Below are 18,725 nucleotides of genomic sequence, written 5' to 3'. Positions count from 1 at the left end.
AAATGTGAAAGGAGAACACTTGTTAACAGCGTAGAGGCCTGTTTCTCAGGTCTACGGTTATTTTGCGGCATCTGAAGACCCAGGCCTGTGTCCTTGCAGACTGAAGAACACCAAATTTAACTCCTGAACAGAAAACTGTTTTGCTTTGGACTGGAAGAGCTAAGCCATGGGAATATATTCATTGCATTTTTCATTTCCTTTGGCCATGCCTCACTACGGTGCCCAGGCCCCTGGCCCAGCCTGTGGCTGCCCAGCACAGGGGGACTGGGCACGCTTGGAGCTTCCCCATTTTGAAAGAGCAAGAGTTGGGGGCAGCTCTGACATCGCTTAGCCTCGCTCCACCACAGTGCATCATCCCCCCGGCCCCGCAGCCCTGGGCGCTGCCGACTGCGGTGAGGGGCTCCTTCCCTCCCCCGGCTGCGAGCCACAGGCCGTTGCCTGACCCGCCGCGGCCCTGCCCGGCTCGAGGCACGGCGAGGCGCCAGCCCTCCGGCGGGAACTACATCTCCCGTGAGGCGCAGCGCGCACCGCGGGGCACGACGGGAGCCGCCAGCTCCCGGAGGCGGTGACGAGGAAAAGGAGCGCGGGGAGGAGGAGGGGGAGCCACCTCTCGCCGCGCGGGCGGGGGGGCGCGCATGCGCGGCGCGGGCGCGGAAGGGGGCGTGCCTGGTGGGTCGCGCTCCCTCCCCTCCCTCCCGCCCTCCCTGTGTGTCGGTTTCTGGCTCTCGTCGCCATTTAGCGCGGAGACGTCCCCGGGCTGGTCGCGGCAGCTCCCGCTCCCCCCGCCCTCCCCTCCCCTCCCGCCGCGCCGCGGGGCGCCCCCGGACCCGGCTCACCTGTGGCGGCGGCCCCCGGTGAGGAGCGGCGCCGAGCCCCGGGCAGCGGGCGGGGGGCTGGAGGAGGGTTTCCGGCTCCGCGCGAGGCGGCGGCGGCCGGAGGGAGCGCGGCGCGGCCTCGCGCGGGCGGCGGCCGCCTAGCTAGCGGGAGAGGAGGAGGCCGCGGCCGCCATGGGCGCCGCCGCGAGGCGGGGCTGAGCCCCGCGGCCCCTCTCCCTGCCCCCGGCAGGGGCTGCGGGCGCTGGGCCTGCCCGGGCCTCCGCCGCCCGGTGCGAGTGACTGAGCGCCGCGGCTTCCTCCGCGGCCTGCGCTCCCCCCCTCCCCCCCGTAGGCCCTCGCTCCCCGGTTTCTCCCCTTTCCTCGAAGCGGCCGGGCGAGGCAGCGGCTCCCCCGCGCCACGGGGGCCTGCCTCGGGGCTCTCCGCCCGGGCTTTGCCTCCCTCCCTTCCCCGCCCCGCTGCCAGCCGGTGCTCCATGTCGGCCCCGCTGCCCGGCGCCCCGCCGCAGGATGGATGCAGACGCTAAGCGGGGACGCGCCCCGCCGGCCCAGCCTGCCCAGCAGCCGCCTCCCAGCTCCGCCGTGAGGAGCCTTTGGGACCCTCCCCTGCTGCAGCCGCTGCAGCCGCCGCGGCCGGGCGCGCTCCGCGCTCACTGACCGGCCCCTTCGCTCGCCTGCGCCGGCCCCGCCTCGCCCTCGCAGCGCCGCGCTGCGCCGCGGCGCGATGTCGGGGGGCGCCGCGGAGAGCGGCACCGCGGCCCCTCGCTTCCTGGCGCCGCCGCCGCCGCCGCCCAAGAACGGCTCCAGCTCGGACAGCTCCGTCGGCGAGAAGCTGGGAGCCGCCGCCGCCGCCGCCGAACACGGGGGCGCCGGGGGCGGCGGAGCCGGCGGCGGCGCGGGGGGCGGCAGCCGCAGCGAGGAGTACCGGCGCCGCCGCCACACCATGGACAAGGACAGCCGCGGAGCGGCGGCCACCGAGCACCGCTTCTTCCGCCGGAGCGTGATCTGCGACTCCAATGCCACCGCCTTGGAGCTGCCCAGCCTGCAGCCCGCAGCGCCCTCGGCCCCGGCCTCGGGAGGCAGCGCCGCCCCGCTCGTCTCGCCGCCCGAGGGGGCCGGCCGGACCCCCGGCGCCGCTGCCGGCGCCGCCCGGGCCCCCTCGCTGCTGCTGCAGCAGCCGCCGCCGCCCGCCCCGCTGCCCCTCGGGGGACGGGCTGCTCAGGAGCCCCCTGCCGCCAAGGACGCCGCCCCGCTGCTGCCCAAAGAGGAGGAGGAGGAGGCCGCCGCGCTGCCCCCCACCAGCACCGCTGGCAGCGCGTCAGCTGCCAGCCGGGAGTTTGAGGAGCGGCGGACGCAGCAGGAAGACATCGAAGAGCTCGAGACCAAGGCGGTGGGCATCTCCCCCGACGGTCGCTTCCTGAAGTTTGACATCGAGATCGGTAGAGGCTCCTTCAAAACTGTCTATAAAGGACTGGATACAGAGACCACTGTGGAAGTCGCCTGGTGCGAGCTACAGGTAAACAATAATAATAATAATAGTAATAAAAAATTACCAGGGCACAGTCACTCTCCCAGATGTGAGGCTGCCTGCTTGAAGAAGCTAAAATCTGTTGATCCAAAGTCAGCTTTATTCAGAGAGGGGACTGCAGACCTCCCTGGGCCACTCCTTTGGAAGGAAGGTGCAACCTTTCCTTGGAGTCTCTTTGCCTGTTAATTCTTTTAAAGACTCTGCTCTCTGAAGAAAATTTTTAGCCTTTTGTCCTCAGAATTTGTACTAAGACTCTTTCTTACAGCATCTTACATTTTGGAGGGTTGTAAAAATACTTGTACGAGGCTTCAGGGAGGCTAAGAGAAAATGTGCCCATTGCCATGTAAGCGAATGTCAATTTGAGGTAAACTTCACTTTTCAAAGAATGTGTTTAAGCGCTTTTTTTTTTTTTTTTAAGAAAAATATTAAAATGTAAATTTCACAGGCATTTACTATATTTATGGCAGTAGACTGTTGTAGGAGGTAACCTTAAAATATACACATAGTCATGTAGTGTGTCATGTTGCTTAGTTTTGCAAATTTATTTTTTTCATTCTAAGTTCTAGGGTTCTCACTTGGTACAGGCACTAGGAAAAGAGTAATTGTGTCCTTTCTGAAGCTGTAAAAAGCTGAAGTTCAACTTTTCCAAATGGTTGGTGTATTAAACTGGAATAAGATAACTCTTCTAGTAAGTTTCTAGCCTCAGCAGAGCCAGAGTTTAGTAAAGTCCTGGTCTAATGATGACAAGAACACCCTTAGTTCCACGTGAGTCAGAGCTTGTGTAACTGAGAGGCAGGTTGCTGTGCAACAAGCTTAAAAGAAGTGGGAAGAGCATGGAGTACCAGTAACAAATACCTGGCGCACAGGTTTGCTTTCAAAGCCTTAGTGTTAAAAGGATAGTGCTTGCTTTTTAGAGTTGGGTTTCAATGCAGTTCTAGAGAGGGATTCAATAGTACAGGTTTATTATTGGGTGTGTTCACATCCAATTTAGTGTAGACAAAAGAAGATCATTAGATAAAAATCCCAGAAATTTCTGAGAGGGATCTAAGCAGTTAGTTGCTCACAAATGAATGATTGCAGTAATATATCAAAACTTTCTTCCCCCGCCAAAAGTTATTTTTTAGCAATTCCTGTCAAACTGAGAGAAGTTATTAAGAGATCTCTCAATTTGTATTCATACTTGCTTTTGGATGGTTGCTCAAGCTTCCTGCCAGTGTCTTGGTTAGTTGTATTATTGCCATTATGCCACACTTACTGATCGTGATACTAAACTTCCAGTTTACTTTGTGACCCTTAAGCATGCCCCCTTCCTCCATGCAAGCTATGTAATTGCTGTGGTCTTCTTCCGGGCGTTACTTCAATAAAAACGTGAAATGATTCAGTGTTGGACTCTGCTTAAGCACTTGCAGTCTGTACTGAGAGGAGATGAATAATCCACCAAAATGATATGACTCTTACTTGAAATTTTAGTCTCTGCAATTATACAGTTCCTTGACTTTTAACCCCTGAAATCTGTTTTAATCTTTATGCTGTATTTGCTGATCAGAAACCAATGTCAACTTGGAATCAGTCACTTCCCACTAACGTTACCTCTGAAATGTCATAACCATCTTCAATACCATGTGAACAAATTGTTTAAAGAAGCACCTTCTTTGAAGTAACTTAATAAAGAAGCATATTTATAAAGAGCACATTGCTGAGCTTTCAGATGATTAAAAAATTCCATAAGTAGTATTTAAAAATGACAATGAGACTGCAAAAAGCATGAATGAAAATATTCGCAAGGGGGAAATGGCTGATGTTTTGCTTGGAGGTTAGCGGTGTTGCGGGAGTGTATTGTGCTTTAAATTACTGTGACGACTGCAGTTTTTCTGTCATAAGGAGACTGCAAACAAAATGACAATTTTGAGACATGAATATGAACTTTATAGCTGTTAAAGTATTTGCTAAAGCAGCTAGACTCTAGTTAGTAGGATATTTTAAGATTAAATCCTGTTTTATTTTTTGCTTCTAGTAATAGAAGGAGGAACTTGATGGTTGTTGGTGTGATAGGTACATCTTCCTCTTTCTCTAGGAAACTGGTAACTGTTGACAGGTTGGTGAAATTCCTTGTACTTGATTTGTAACAAAATATAATCTGGATTCACCAAGACAGACTAACTTAGGTGTCATACTGTCTTTCCAGAATGCCATGACTTGAGGATTGGTGAACCTTCAAAGCGTGCTTATTTTCCAAAGAAAGTGTGAATGACTTTCTTCCATGCCATATTACACCTACCATAACTCATTCATGCTTACTTTTAATTGCCTTGAGATGCTTTCTTTGGTAATAGAGCAGCTTTTCTAATCTGTAGTTCATGCTAGCAAGTATGAGTGTCCTAGGTGTCCCATCTTTCTGGAGTCTTTTATAGTGCAACTGTAGTATTGCCAGAATAAGGCTGCTTAGCATGGTTGCAAGGCGCATAACCAAATGGGAAAGAAAAATTCACACTTCAGAATCCTTGGAGGTGTGCTCTTCTAAGGCTTTTCTAGCATACCTTAAATGCTTCAGTTTCTTTAAGATCTCCGCTGTTTAGAAGGAAATAAGAAGCTAGCTTCTTTCAGTTCACTTAAACGACAGTGTTTGACTATCAGAAGAAACTCTGTAGTAGGAGTCTTGTTGATCGAGGAGTTTACGTCCTGCACAGGAGAGTCTGTAATGGATTCTGGCCGAATGACTTTTTAACCATGGATAGTGCAACTATACCTAATTCTTATGTACATGCTGCTCAGAGATAAAGGTTAAAATCAAGGAGTTTGGGTGCTTAAGTCTTGCTTATCAAATACAATTTGGCTTCCCAGATTGCTGGGGATACTCTGGAGGATATTGCCCCATATCCTTAAGAAGGTTCTTGAACTGCATTTTAATGGCCCTTGTGCTTGGTGTCCTGCATTGTGGAGCAAACTGAAGGAGAACAAGCTGAAATTCTGTGTGTGGTTTAATGGCATTCTTAATATCTCTGTAAGGGAGGTCCTGGGCAAGACTCTAATTTTTCTTTACTTATTTGAGGAAGATGTCAGGACTTGATTTGAAGGAATCAGGTATTTCAAGGTTGCTGGTAGATGTGCAATGAAATCCTAATGAAGGCAAGGCTGATAGACTATCCTAGTTTAATTTGTGGCCTAGCTATACTAGCAAATTGTAGATGAACTAGTTTAAATACTGGATGCTAAATACTGGATGCAAGTATTTAAATTTGAAATAGCTGCCCTGCCATAAGCATAGTGGAGCTGTGAAGAGCTGAGCAGCAACTACTTAGGGCCAGTGCTCAGCTTCAGTTACTTCAGGGAAATGGCTAGTGTAGTCTTAGCTTTCAAATACTTTTATTCTCAATGTATATACTCATTTCAGCTCTAGTTATTCTGAGTCAAGTATGCCTCCTACTGTTGTCATTAGCTCATCTCATAAATTTAGTGTAGTAGTAGTTAGGGTTACTGCTTTAATGAGATTTAAGTATGCAGAAGTTGGCAAAAACACCTTGTGCCACTGTTTTCCCTTTTAATTGAAAATATCCCTTTCCATACAATCATGTTACTTTGCGGTCTTTTTAAATTACATTCCTGATCTGTAAGTCTTGTCACCTGTCTGTACAGTTCAGGTAACATTGTGGCTAAAATGTGATAGCTGTTCCTTTTGCATTAAATTTAACTATGCTTAGTAATACTTTTGTGTTAAAGGAAGTACACGTCACATAATTAACTGTAAAAAGCCCAATTGGAGGGGTCATGTGTCATCCGCTAAGTCCCTGTTTCATTTTGAGTTAGTTTTAAATTAAGACTATCACTTCAGCTCTGGTTTTTAGAGTAATACAGGCTGGTGCAGTTCCTTGCTGGACTGCCTAACTGTGTGCATAAAACTATTGCTTTGGGTTCTGTCATTCAAATCAGTAGTTCTTCAGATATGAAAGCAAGCTTGATGTTGTGGAAGGAAAACTGAAATCTTTGAACTCTGTATTTGTCAGGGATTTGAAGATGTCTCTTTCATTTGTATAGAATCTTCTCTTATAGGAAACACAATTTAGAAACTGTCACTAAGAAGTTCTTTAGTTGAAGACAAGATTGCTGGTAAACTATGTGCTGGAGAGCTTCCACACTTGTCTGGAAATGCGCTATATCACTTCTGTACTTTGTATTTCTTTGGCGGAAAAGGTAGGTTAGTCAGTCAGCAGTTAAAATTCATGAATGCATCTTCCTGCTAATACGTCATTTTGCCATTCTTACACTGGCATCAGTGCAGCATTAGTCAGGTTATTGTGCTGAAGCCTGAACTACTGAAGGGGAGCAGGAGGCTGAATGCTGTCCCTGAGCAAGGCACAAAGGCACAGCTTCTCAACATAAGAATGAGCTCCAGAAGTGAGGGTGGTGCAAGAGTATGTTGTACTAATTACCACCATATGAAGGGAAGCTGAATGTGAGTTTGATTACCTTTAGTTATAGGTCTTTTAGGTGATGAATTGGTCTAGGTTATAGAAGTGCAATTCTGATGTAGACTGTAAACTAAATTATAGACCAAGTGTAGTACGCAAGATGCTCCAAATTACCAGTGGATTTTCTTTGCATAGGCAGCAACTGTGGAAAAACAGTGAAGAACAGACACGATATCATACCTTTGTGCGAACCATGAGATTCTCTAGTGCAGTCTGGTAGAAATGATAATGCAGCTGATTCTCACTTTTTATGACAGGAAGTAGTGAGGTGCTAAATAATATTTCCATATGTCAGAATTACTCTGGCTGTAACAATGTATAAAAGGTGACTTCTTAAAACTCAAAGTATAATACAGGAAGATGTTTACATATGAGGTATATTTTATCTTTTAGTGATATTTCAAAGTAAACTATATCTATCTTGTCTCTTAGAGTTAAAGCTATACTTAATATTGAGATTTAGGTCAGCAGACAACATTGGAATGTAGTTTTTATACTCCAGAGTATAGACTGCTGCAGGCTCACCGTAGTAAATATCAGCCTATGAAAGTCAAAGTATAATTCCTAAAAATCTCTTTGCTTTCTGGACTGAATTGGGAATGCTTCAGAAGCTGCATGTCCAAGCCTGACAACCAAAAAAGGTCTTGTATCACATAACTGTGGCATCCTGTAGTGTTTTTTTTTTTTTTTTTCAAGCTTGTTGCACATTGCTCACTGAGGCTTGATTGCAGAGATACTAGCTCTGATGCATGATCTTATAGCTGCATTAAAACAAAACGGAAAACCAAATCAAAACCTTTATGCAGTGAGAGGAAGTTGAGCAGTGTGGACCTGGAATTCATCTGTTAACTTGCTACTGGAAAAAGATTATGTTCTGCTGGTTCTGGAGGGATAGTCAACATCCTGAAATAAACATACCTTCTTTGAAAGCTGTAACTATGTTTTAAATGTAAATGTACTTTTTATATACTTTATAAAACTTACTGAAATGAATCAAACTCAAATCTAATCCATTATGGTGATTCCCATGCCTACTTAGTGTCCTGCACTTCAGATCTGCAAATAAAATACTCTAATAGTCTGTTAGCATAACTATATCTGATTATAACCATTGTAATGGAGGCAATACACATCTAGTTCACTACTTCTTCAGGATCAGATGCATAATTGTCACAAATGCAGATTAATAAAGGGGCTATATGCAAAAATTCCTGTGAACTTCATTCTGTCCCTATTAGCTCTTTTTCTGCTCTCCGCTCTACAAATTCCAAATTACTGAAAGCAAAAAATTGTAAAACCATAGATGTATAGTCTGTTTATAACACTTCCAGGTTACACCAGATTTCCAAGGGCCTTCAAGTGTGTGCAGATAGGGAGCTTGAAATTTTGGGGAGTTAAGTGTAAGTTTATTCTCTACTGCTTTTCCAGGTGGTAGGGCAGAACAAGTTACTGGTACTTAGTGGCTTTAGATCTCTGATTGTGAAAACTCCTCTTCTGGCTAAAGAATAAATAACAGCCATGTTCCTGAGTGTTTGTGCTGTAATTGATGCAACTGACAACTTGATAAGTGGCATGGGAAAGGAGCCAGTCTAATTACCTGCAGAAGTATAAACAGTGATCAGACTTGCTCAGATTTTACAAAGGTGACCCTGAAAGAGAGAAGGGAGTTTGAAAGTACATTCTGGAGCTGCAGCTGTTAGGAGACCTCTACTTAGGAAACTAACCTTACCTCAAAGGGATATCACTTTTGGGTATGGCTGTGGTTCAATTTATAAGAATATAAGAAACTTTGCATTATATATGAGTATTTATATGAATATAAGAAACACTACATTTTCAGGAAGTATTTAGGGAAGTAAATATATTCCTATTTGTCAGTTCAGGTGGGCTGGAGAAAGCTACAGAATTAAAATAAATTCTTCTCTTAAGTGAGACTTGTTTTGGACTGCTGTGGTATAAAATAAAAATTCTTAACTCCATAACTAAACTTTTGAAGGCTAAAGGAAAAATATTAGGACCATAATCTTTCCTTAAAAGAAAAAGAAGCTGATAAGGCTCCTTGGAGACATCCTGTGTATTGTCCTTCAAGAGCTGTCTAGCAGAGTAATAAATAAAACAAGCAGTGATAGATCTTTGGTACTGTCTCCATGGATGCAGTGCATGGTGCAGTGTGGATTTGGCTAGTAGCTTCCCTCAGGGCCGCATTTCCTTTTGGTTTGGTTTTCATTTCCGTAGCTTATTAAACAGTGCAGCTCCAACTGTCACCCATGTTCTACATACTGGATGTGGCAAAATCTGTACTAAGCAATGGCTGCCTTGATGTTTCCTGTCATGCATGTCTTCAGAAACTTTCACTTCCTATAAAGATTGGCAACCCTCTTCCCCCTCTGCTCTCCCCTCCCCCCCCCCTTAGGATCACTAAATGGTTCTCCCCAAATCATGACTGAGTTAAAATAAAAGTTGAGTATTTTTCCATTTCAGTGTCTAGGTTCATATTTTCAAGCTCATTTTAGTCTTGAGGGCTATAAACTTCTGAAAAATGGAAATGCAGATATAAAGGCCATAATATTTGGGCTTTAAGAAAAATTCTAAATGTCATGCAAGTTGACAGTTGGGCTTAAGACTTTCTCTTGGCAGAGCATGTGTTTTTTTAATAGCAGATAGTACCAAGTTCCCATTCTTGACTCTTAAACTTTGGTAATAACTTCATGGTTTTACCTTTATCATGCTGTGTGTGTATACCATGTCTGGAAGAACAATCTTCCTATGTACATAATACACAAATTCCTGTTTTAATTAGCAGAATTTGTAGTGCTGTTTGCAAAACAATTTCTTGGAGTAGTTGAAGGTTTTTATCTAACCTGAGGCATCGGCAGTTCTTTTCAAATACACTGTTAAAGTTCTTGTTCTAACAAATGAGACTCAACTTCTTATTTGGCATCATAAGTATTTTTATGGGAGCTGCTCACAGTCCTCATGACTTTCTGCTCTAGCAGCTTTTGAGGCTGGTTTAGGCTGTCCACTGATCCTTAAACAGTGTTTGAATGTCTCTAGTGAAGATATTACCAATATCCTTATTCCATTCTTATATCAAACCTCCTCAGCATAATTAAAAAATCTCATGCCAGCAGTTATTAACATAAGTGTTTGGTTGCCCTCAAGATATGGCTTGGGAGAGTCAGGGGAGGTGACCAGAATTGAATCTGTAGCTCACAGAAAGGGAGCTTGCTCTGTTCTTGTCTAATGGGCACAACCTACAGGCCCCTCCTTAACTCCATACTGTAAAGGATAAGCTTTGTGTTAATAACATTCTATGCTATGTGATGCTATCCTCTTAACTTAAGAGGAGATCCTTGCAACAAGATGATCACAGATGCTGCTAAGTCTTCTTTTCTTCTAATAAACCAGAGTAGAATAGCTTGGATGGGATACAGTAACTGGAAGAATCCAGATTCAGGCTTGGGAACTTCCTTCCAATTTTCATTTTCACCTGGTGATGACAGGTGTGTTGTGCATATCCAAATTATTCTAAGGCACTTCAGTATTTGCCTGGGTAATTCCTAGCTGTACTATGTGTTACTTTGCTTGGATCACATGCTGCTTAACATCATCTTAGTTCATTCTTCAGTGAAAAAAATTGCAGCCCACTAAAAATAGATTTGTGTTGGTGTTTTTTGTCTTTCAGAAGCTATATAAATATGAATGTCTGCCTAAAGCAATAAGGACTTTTTACAAGGACAGCACATTCTGCAATGCTTGAGGAGAAAATAAACTTACCAAGTTTGGATTTATAATTCTATCTCTAAGCTGAATCTTCAGAATTGCTACCTATATACACATTCATAATTTAGAAATCCTACAAAAATTATATTTGTACTTGACGGACATCTGGCTTGTAGCTAAAATATCTATGAGCAGTTCAGTGATGTGACAATGACACTGGAACTAATGTTTTGCCCAGTGCTGCGTGTTTTAACATAGGGGATGCCATTTCTGAGTGTACTTAACATGCCCAAGAACCTATGATACTGAAATCATCTAATCCATCTATTGGCAATAATCTGGGCAGCAGTGCCATGAAGTAACTGCTCTCAGGATGAGATCACTATGGTGTTTTTTATGTCTTCTCATTTCATAAGTTGTTAGCAGGACTCCATCTTGCATGTTATGAGCAAGACTGAAATGAAGAGGAAGCTTTGGCAACTCGGCTAGCTTGTGATGTGGATGCTGTGTTTGAGCCACAGTCCAGGACAGTGAGGGTCTTATCGCTTCCGTCAATAAACAATCATCAGTAGAAACTTTTGATAGGTATCCACTGAACTGCTATTTTTCTGCTTTAGGACAGCAGATGGAATGGGAAAAAGTTCCGTTACCCTCCTTATGTGAGGGAGAAGCCTTCTAGCTTCTGTCTAGCTGTACTATGTCATCTTTTTCACCTGTGTAGCTTCAGCCATTCCTAACTTCATTGCATCAGTAGATGAAGATAGTGGGTTCTGATAACAGATTTGGGGTTAACAAAAGAAGCAAGCAAATGGAAAAACTCACCTAGGTGATTGAGAGTTTACTGCCACCATTTAGAAGGATATCAAATGCAGTCAAACCTACTTTGCATCAGTAAAAAGAATAGGAATACCGATCTCCATGTAATTGGAATAAATCTGAAACATCTATATAAGGATGCTAATCAGATGGTACAAAACTAATACTGACAATTAAGTTCATTTTTATGTGGTTTTGGCCAGTTAGTATTGTCTCAGGATGATGTAAGTCTATCCAATTGGTGGTGTTTCACTGTTTTTTTGCTGGACACTTTCTTCTCTTAAAGTAACCATGTGTAACCATTGTTTCTGCTTTGCTGACTGTTGCTGGCAAGTTTGTGACCCCAGTATGAATGTATTTTGACTGCTGTGAAAAGAGCTTCTATCCTGGCAAAGACTAATGACATACAAACAATAACCCACAAATATTGCTATTAAAAGCTTCAGCAATCCAGGCTGATTATCTTAAGGATCTGTAAATCTGTGCATGCTTATGTAATACGCATCTGTTAATGGCATTTTCTGAACTGTTAGCAGGTTTTGGTTAAATGTTACAAAATGTTAGAACATCTCTTCAAATCTGCTTCCTGTAAGTGAGGCTTTTATTCTTAAGGATATCTCTTAACATGCAGCTATTCTTGGTTTGCCTCTTCCTTTATTCAGCTGCTTACAGTATATCTTCATTTGGGAAATAAAGATTGTGTTTGTATATAAAATGCAAGATGCTAACTTGATGTGCTTTGTTTTACTATAACTGATTTGGACTTGGAGACTTTGAGGCTTCCCTAGAGAGAAATTATGACAAGTGAGGCTAAACTTGAATTAGAGTTGTTGAGAAGCAGTCCATTCAGGTATCCCACAGTGAGAAATCTTGACTAAAAAGAATTTGAGTGGTGTGGGGGTTTTTTTGTTTTGTTTTTTTGGGTTTTTCTTTTAGTATTGCCCTCTTTGGGTATAGACCAATAGAGAACAATAGTATATAGAATGGCCTTTGAGGGCTTTATTAGCACTTATCCTGTTTTGGGGCTTAGTGAGTTGTTAGGTTTGCCAGGAACAGTGTGCTAAAAATTGAGAAACTGCAGAAATGTCTGATACAACAGTAAGACTTTTTAAGTTCACTTTTAGAATGTTTCTTTTGTGGTTTTCACTACTTCCTTTGCATGCAGCTTGACATTTTGGTTTGCAGAGAAGCAACTGAAAAACTGAATGCATTTCAGGTTGTCTGCATCTGGGGGAAAAAAATTACACATGGCACTTGAATTTTAATATCTTGCCTCTTGATGGCAACTTTGAGCTGATTCAGGTGATGGTATGGTTATTTTGCTGTTCTCATTGCACAAGCCCTAATGTATCTGAGAGGTTCAGCATTACCCTCAGGAGTCACAAAGTACAGTGAAGAGGTCCTGAGTTGCTGCTGAAGTGCTAAATGCCCTGGATTGCTGCTGAAGTCTTAAGTGCCCTAGTACATTAATAGATTGTTAAGATTTGTCTATAAATAATTGTCTTTAGTCAAGTAATCCCCCAGCAAAAAGCATCTCTGTTTCTCTTACGTGCACCCTTTGGTTTTGTAGACTACCTGCTTGAATGTTCAGTGGTCTTCAGTGGTAGTGGCAACTAAGAAAGTCTTGAGAATCCCAAGGAGGAGGAGCAGGGAATTTTGGCGTCTCAAACTGCAGTGGTCATCTTGTGCTTGCAGAAAGTGAAAAGGTCCTAGGGAATGCTGGTTTGAGTTGCACTTGTGCTGGAGGTGAATTTCACGTGCAGAACAAATGCAAGTAGTCAACACCCAAAGCTTTAGGGATTATGTTTTTTCCTGTCTTTGTAGGAGAGTGAATCTTTTCAGTTGCTTTAGATTATAATGCAAATATTTAAGACTCTCCTTATAGCTTATAATTTGTGCCTTCTGTCTGAATATTGGTAACGAAAATGTTAATCTCTTGATTTATTCAGGGGTCAGAATGATCTTCAGGCAATAATGCCTATAAAGCAAAATTTGCTGCACTCAATCTGTGCTAATGTAGATTAATATTATATACTCTTCATTTCCTTTTTTTGCTTTTTTTTAACAGACTAGTGATTTTTCTTATAGTTGGTATCCTCAGAGCTGCCAGGGTATCTGCATGGTTGCATCAAATAGGATACAGCGCTTGTCATGAAAGTGTGTGGGTCTTTTGGGGGAGGGGGCAGGGGGGGCAAGTCAGAGGGGAAGTGCCACAACAGTAGTGTAGCACTAATTTTGGCATGTCAGTGCAACTGAATATGACCTGCTGGAGGTGTAAATGTATATAGTAGCACTTTCTGCAAACAGGAAAAATAGCCAGTTTCTTGTCTATATTTTGGGACTTGGGTTCAAATGTTTTTCTTCCTCCCATCCAGTATGAAAATTTCTCGAATTTGAGAATCCCAGAAAATTATGCAGAATTGATGTCTGATTTATTGATGTTGGAGATGCTTAAATCTTATCGTTGTTGGCTTAAGTGGTTTCTCCTAAAGAGCTTTGAGAGTTGAAGCAGCATTTAAGGTGTGGAGTAGCAACGACTTGATTCTTAGGTTGTATGAATTGTAAAGTTCTAGGACCACGCAAATTTGCTTCTGAAAATTGCCATTGCTATGAACTGCTCATCCATGAAAGTAGGCTTAATATAATGAAAGTAGTCTTACTATAATGTTTGTGCTGAAGTTTGTGCATTTCATCACTACTTCTTGTCAAAAATATCTCCCTTTGTTTTCTTAATTTAGTAATGCCTCCTTGAATAAGCTACCTAACCTTGGTATGCCTCAGTTTGTAATATATTTTGCAGGCTTGTTGTGGATTAAATATTTATGAAATATGCTGATCATGAATGCACGTATGGAATGGCTTTTCAGACTCTGAGCTATAAAATGGCAGCAGCCAGTGCTGATGAGAGTTGTTGCTATTTGTTGTGGGTGGTTTTTGTTTGTGGATTTTTTTTTTTTTTTTACTATTTTGTCATAGATTATGAAGCTGCACAGCTTGTGTGTAAGGTAAAACTTTGTGATCATAATTTAGATGTTTGAAAGACTTTTTGGAATTGGAAGTCAGTCCCAAAGCAGCATCTGTGGCCTGCTTAGTGGTGAATGACTTGCTGTTCCAGATGGCTTTCTGGGTCTGTTTTCTAATGAGAATTATCAGGTGTATAGATAAGAGCTGCAAAGTGTTAAGATGAATGGCAGTGAGAAAAGCTTTGCATATTCTGCCCCAAGTGTAGAGATGTGAGGAAACTTATAATGCACTAACATTGTAGATGGTTTCTGCATTTGATAGATTTATATTGTGAAATACTGTTATTCCTTTGCAGCTGGGAGAAAACATTCTTGGTTTCTAGACCATGTAAGTGATAAGACTTTGAATTTCAGGTTGCTGATAAAGTGGTTCAAACAGATCAGCAGGAACTCTGTCTTTTTTCAGGTATGAATCCTGTGACAAGTGAAACCAGAGCAATTGGCTCAGGAATGGTGCAGCAAAGAAATGACTTGGTTGTGTGAAGAGAGCATGAGTAGCTTTAGATTAGGAGGGGTGAAAAAAGGAAGTATGTCAGGATCAGCTGTGCTAGAGCAGCTAGTTGTACTTTCAATGTCAGCAAAATAGATCCTAAAATTCCTTTTGTGGTAGTCTCAAAGAGTTCAACATTATTGCCAATCGCTGGTTAGCGGACTGAATTGTTTAACTGAAGGTTTGCTTCACTGAAGCTCTTCAGTGCTTTTGGCCTCTGTCAAAAAGCTGTTATGGTGTCTAACATGGCAGCTTATAAGATGGTACTAAATTTCTAAAATACACTTGTGTTCTCTGTGACTTTACTCTCCTACCATATCCAACAGTATATGTTCCTCACCTTCTGATCTTGGTGACTTTTTGCAAGAAACCATGTGGCTTGGGTAGACCTGTAAAATTTGAAAGAACGTGTCTATTCTGTATAAAATCACTGATAATTACTAGATAATGACTCAATTGCTATACATGTTAATTAGGTAGGTGTGGCTGGGTGCCATAAAAAAAGCCCTACAGGCTGTGAAGATAGTGATGCTTTAAGTATATTTTGACAATTGAAAGGGGTATGAAATCTGAGGAAGTTGGCACTGGAATTTAGAATGGAAAAAAGGAATTGGTTGTTAATGTATAGTTGCACTTGCACAATTGCACTTTCCCTTTGACTTCTATCCTTATCTTCTCTGGCAATAATATGTAGGGAAATGGCATCTGGTTTTCTTCCTGTGAGTAAGAATTGGTAACTGTTCCTGCTTCTTACCTGTTCAGGAAATACTCTTATTTTTTTCCCCACCCTCTCCCCAAATAAACAAAGCACTGTGTCAGTCATTGCCCCTGTAGCTTTCTTTGCTTTGTTTCCTAATTCTTGGCCTTCCTGAATCTTCATGTGGTCCCTGTGTATGCGATCTGGCAAAAAAGGATTTTTTTTTCCTCTTTGCCCTCCTCTGGGATGGAGTGGATTTTGTGGCTGTGGCGGTGTTCAGACTACCACTTGTAAAAGAATGGTGAGCAGAGTTAAAACCTATATCTAAATTTTGACTCCTGGAGCTGCCTTCTTCCAGACTTAGATTTTTCCATCTGGTAAATCAATCTTATCCATGGAAATGTGCTTATAGTTCTCTTGGGAATTTGCCTTACACCCGTGCCTTCTTCCCTCCCCCTTCTCAGGCCAAATCTCTTTCCAGGAAGGGAAAAAAATCCATGGACTAGATTGAGCTTCAGCTGAATGGGGTGTCTCATTTCAGATGTACTTTCTGCTGCTTCTCAGATGACCAAAACACAAGTGACAGCTGAGTAGCCTGTTTGTGTGGTGGGTCAAGGGCAGTTCCAACTCAGCAGTTTCCCTTTCCTCTTCCCTGAGTTTTGTTTGGAAGCAGTAGTGATTTGCCATTCTATATAGTCAGCCCCTTGACATGAAGGCCAGATGGAAATATGTCAGTTGTTTCATGTATAAATACTCAGTTCAGCAGCTGTGAATCTATCAGGAGTTGCTGGAATCACAAGTTGGTGGCTGGATTGTCACTTTAAAGGGTTGTAAGCATTACTCTAATTTGAAGTAAATGAAGTCGCAGGATGTTTAGGAGAAGTTCTGTGCTATCAAACTACTAGGAAAAGTTTTAGAACTAGCAAGACTCATTGAATGAAGAAGAAATTAGGTTGAACAACTTAAATGTGAATTCTATTTTCAGGTGAAGTTGTAAGTGTTTTCTGGGATATCATAGAAGTGCTCTTACAGTGATGATCATATTTTAGCTGCTGAAGCTGGTTGCCCTGATGCTGTTCCAAAAGTGGCTAGAAGGATTGTTCTAAATTCTTTAGTTGTCTCCTTTCCCTTAGAAATTTTATTAGGTCTGAGCATTTATCCAGACTTACCCAGTGGTCTTCTGGCCGTTGCGCAGTCCTCAAAGTGTGTTTTCTGATTTCTAGCAAAAAAACAAGGATACCTGATGTGATCCTAGCTAACAGTGAATCAACTGTAATGAGATTCATAATAAATCTACGTGACGGTGCTAATTATGGGGGCTAACTTGACTTTGCAGTTTGCAGAGAGTTTTGCTGCTGTCCATGGGCAAGTGAGCCTTGATTTATTCCAATAATACGGGAGGGTGGTGGAAGTCTGCCAATGGCCACTGGCTGTGTGGTTGCAAAATGCAATGTGTTGCATGGGCTGCTGAGCATAATGTGAAACAAAGTGCCATAAAAAACTTAAGTGCTAAGTAAATGACTGAAAAAACGCTTTAATGGGAGAGTGGGCATGGTCATTAACTTAGAATAGCTTCTTTGCAGAAAGCTTTTATAGAGTGAGATGGTAGTTTTTGGCTAGTGAAAACTGCAATGTGCAGGGCTAAAACTGAATTAGAGATTAAGGAATGAAAACTTGCAAAAACAGCTACAGACTTACCTTAAAAAACAGGGAAATCGGTCATGTCTTAGTTGAATTACTTGCTTGCAAAACCTTGAGAGGAGTTGTGTCATGGCTTAAAAAAAAAAAACAGTTCAAAGGAGTACTGAAGATATTTGGAATGTCTATGATTAGCATTTTTATAAAATAAACTATAAATGTGACTAATCGCACTGTCAGCCACTCAGTTCATCGGCCTTCAATTAAAAAAAAGTGTCCATTTGAGTCTTTGTCTGCATAGATCTCACTTTTGCTTGCGTGTACATCCTGTGTTTTAGAAATGGATTTCTTCTGGCTTGTAGAACTCATTAATGCAGTGCCAGTACTATAGAAGCCAGTATGAAATGGATGACTTGCAGCTCTTGAAATTTTTGGGAGGTCTAATGGGAATTAAGGAGGCTAAAGCTGTTTTGGAATCCTCTAATGAGGAATAACGAATGGAGGGGCTTTGTGGCCTTTGAATTGACTGTGTCCTTCAGTGAAAACTTCTGTTACCATTTGAATCTGCATGGTTGGTCCAGATGATGGCAGCTGAGAGGATGCTTTCCACTGTCACACTAGTGGTGTTTATACATACTAAATGGGTATATTTAAAGTCTGCAAGAAAGTTGCCTCGGAATTGTGATGGACTTCAGTTCTTGCTTTTCTCTTTTTCTAGAAATTGATAAGTTGTCTGGAATAGGTCAGATTTTGATAAATGTCAGTAGTTTTTCAGTCATGTATTTATGTGTGATGTGTTTCTGTCATGTTAAAGCAGAAGGAAGTCTTTGCGACTGGAACCTCATCTGAACATCCATTTTCTAGTTTAGTGTCAGGTTTACAGTTTGAGGGTCTTTGAATCTTTAGTCCATACTCTTAGAAATAGCAAGTATTGCTGTTAGCCTGGCTGTCATTTGTGGGTTTTGAACAGTCTGTTAGACATGGTAGGATAATAAAGTATCTTGAGCCTTGAATGATGACCTCTGTGTTATGCGTAGCGCAGGAGTCAAGGGTCATGGCACTATGTATTTCATCACATCTTGGAATACATTCACCAAAGATAAGAAGGGTTGACTGTCTTATTGGGGAAACAGGACTGAATTGTTTTATCCTTTTACCAGATTAGTTTCACTTTTTTTTCTTCTTTTAAAGCATCTGTGGCTGTTGCATTTAATTGTTTGTTTTTTATTTCCTTGAAGAGCAGAGATACAGAGGCTATTGGTATCTAGCCACATCCCACATTACCTTTGAGTATCTGGTGGATCTATGACTGACGTGACTCGAGGGCTCTGAATAATAGTAGATAGCTTTGTTCCGTTCCTGCTGAAATACTTGTGATTAATTTCATTTTCTTCCAATGTTTCTGCATGACTCCCACTGTAGTGCCTGCGTAGAAAAAAGTTTGATCGTGTGAGAAGTCTTGGTTTCATCTGTTTTGTGTGCTTAGCACTAATGATATCATATAAGCTAGC

At 42.6% G+C, this 18,725-nt stretch overlaps 1 protein-coding gene across 5 annotated transcripts in view; it reads left to right on the top strand.

The window, feature by feature from the left end:
- The first annotated feature begins 870 nt into the window (after positions 1-870).
- Positions 871-18,725, top strand: part of LOC106488366 (serine/threonine-protein kinase WNK1) — a 111,872-nt gene continuing 94,017 nt past the window's right edge. For 3 of the 5 annotated variants that reach the window (XM_067307153.1, XM_067307144.1, XM_067307134.1), the window contains exon 1: positions 871-2,349. In XM_067307153.1, coding sequence (XP_067163254.1) covers positions 1,558-2,349 — 792 coding nt within the window. In that variant the 5' untranslated portion in view covers positions 871-1,557. The remainder of the gene's footprint in view (positions 2,350-18,725) is intronic. The other 2 variants (XM_067307170.1, XM_013947224.2) reach the window with 1 other exon arrangement.

This window comes from Apteryx mantelli, chromosome 1 (genome assembly GCF_036417845.1).
Source record: "Apteryx mantelli isolate bAptMan1 chromosome 1, bAptMan1.hap1, whole genome shotgun sequence".
In the NCBI taxonomy this organism is placed as follows: domain Eukaryota; kingdom Metazoa; phylum Chordata; class Aves; order Apterygiformes; family Apterygidae; genus Apteryx; species Apteryx mantelli.
Note: the sequence above shows the minus strand (reverse complement) of the source record. Positions and strands in the feature narration are given on the sequence as shown.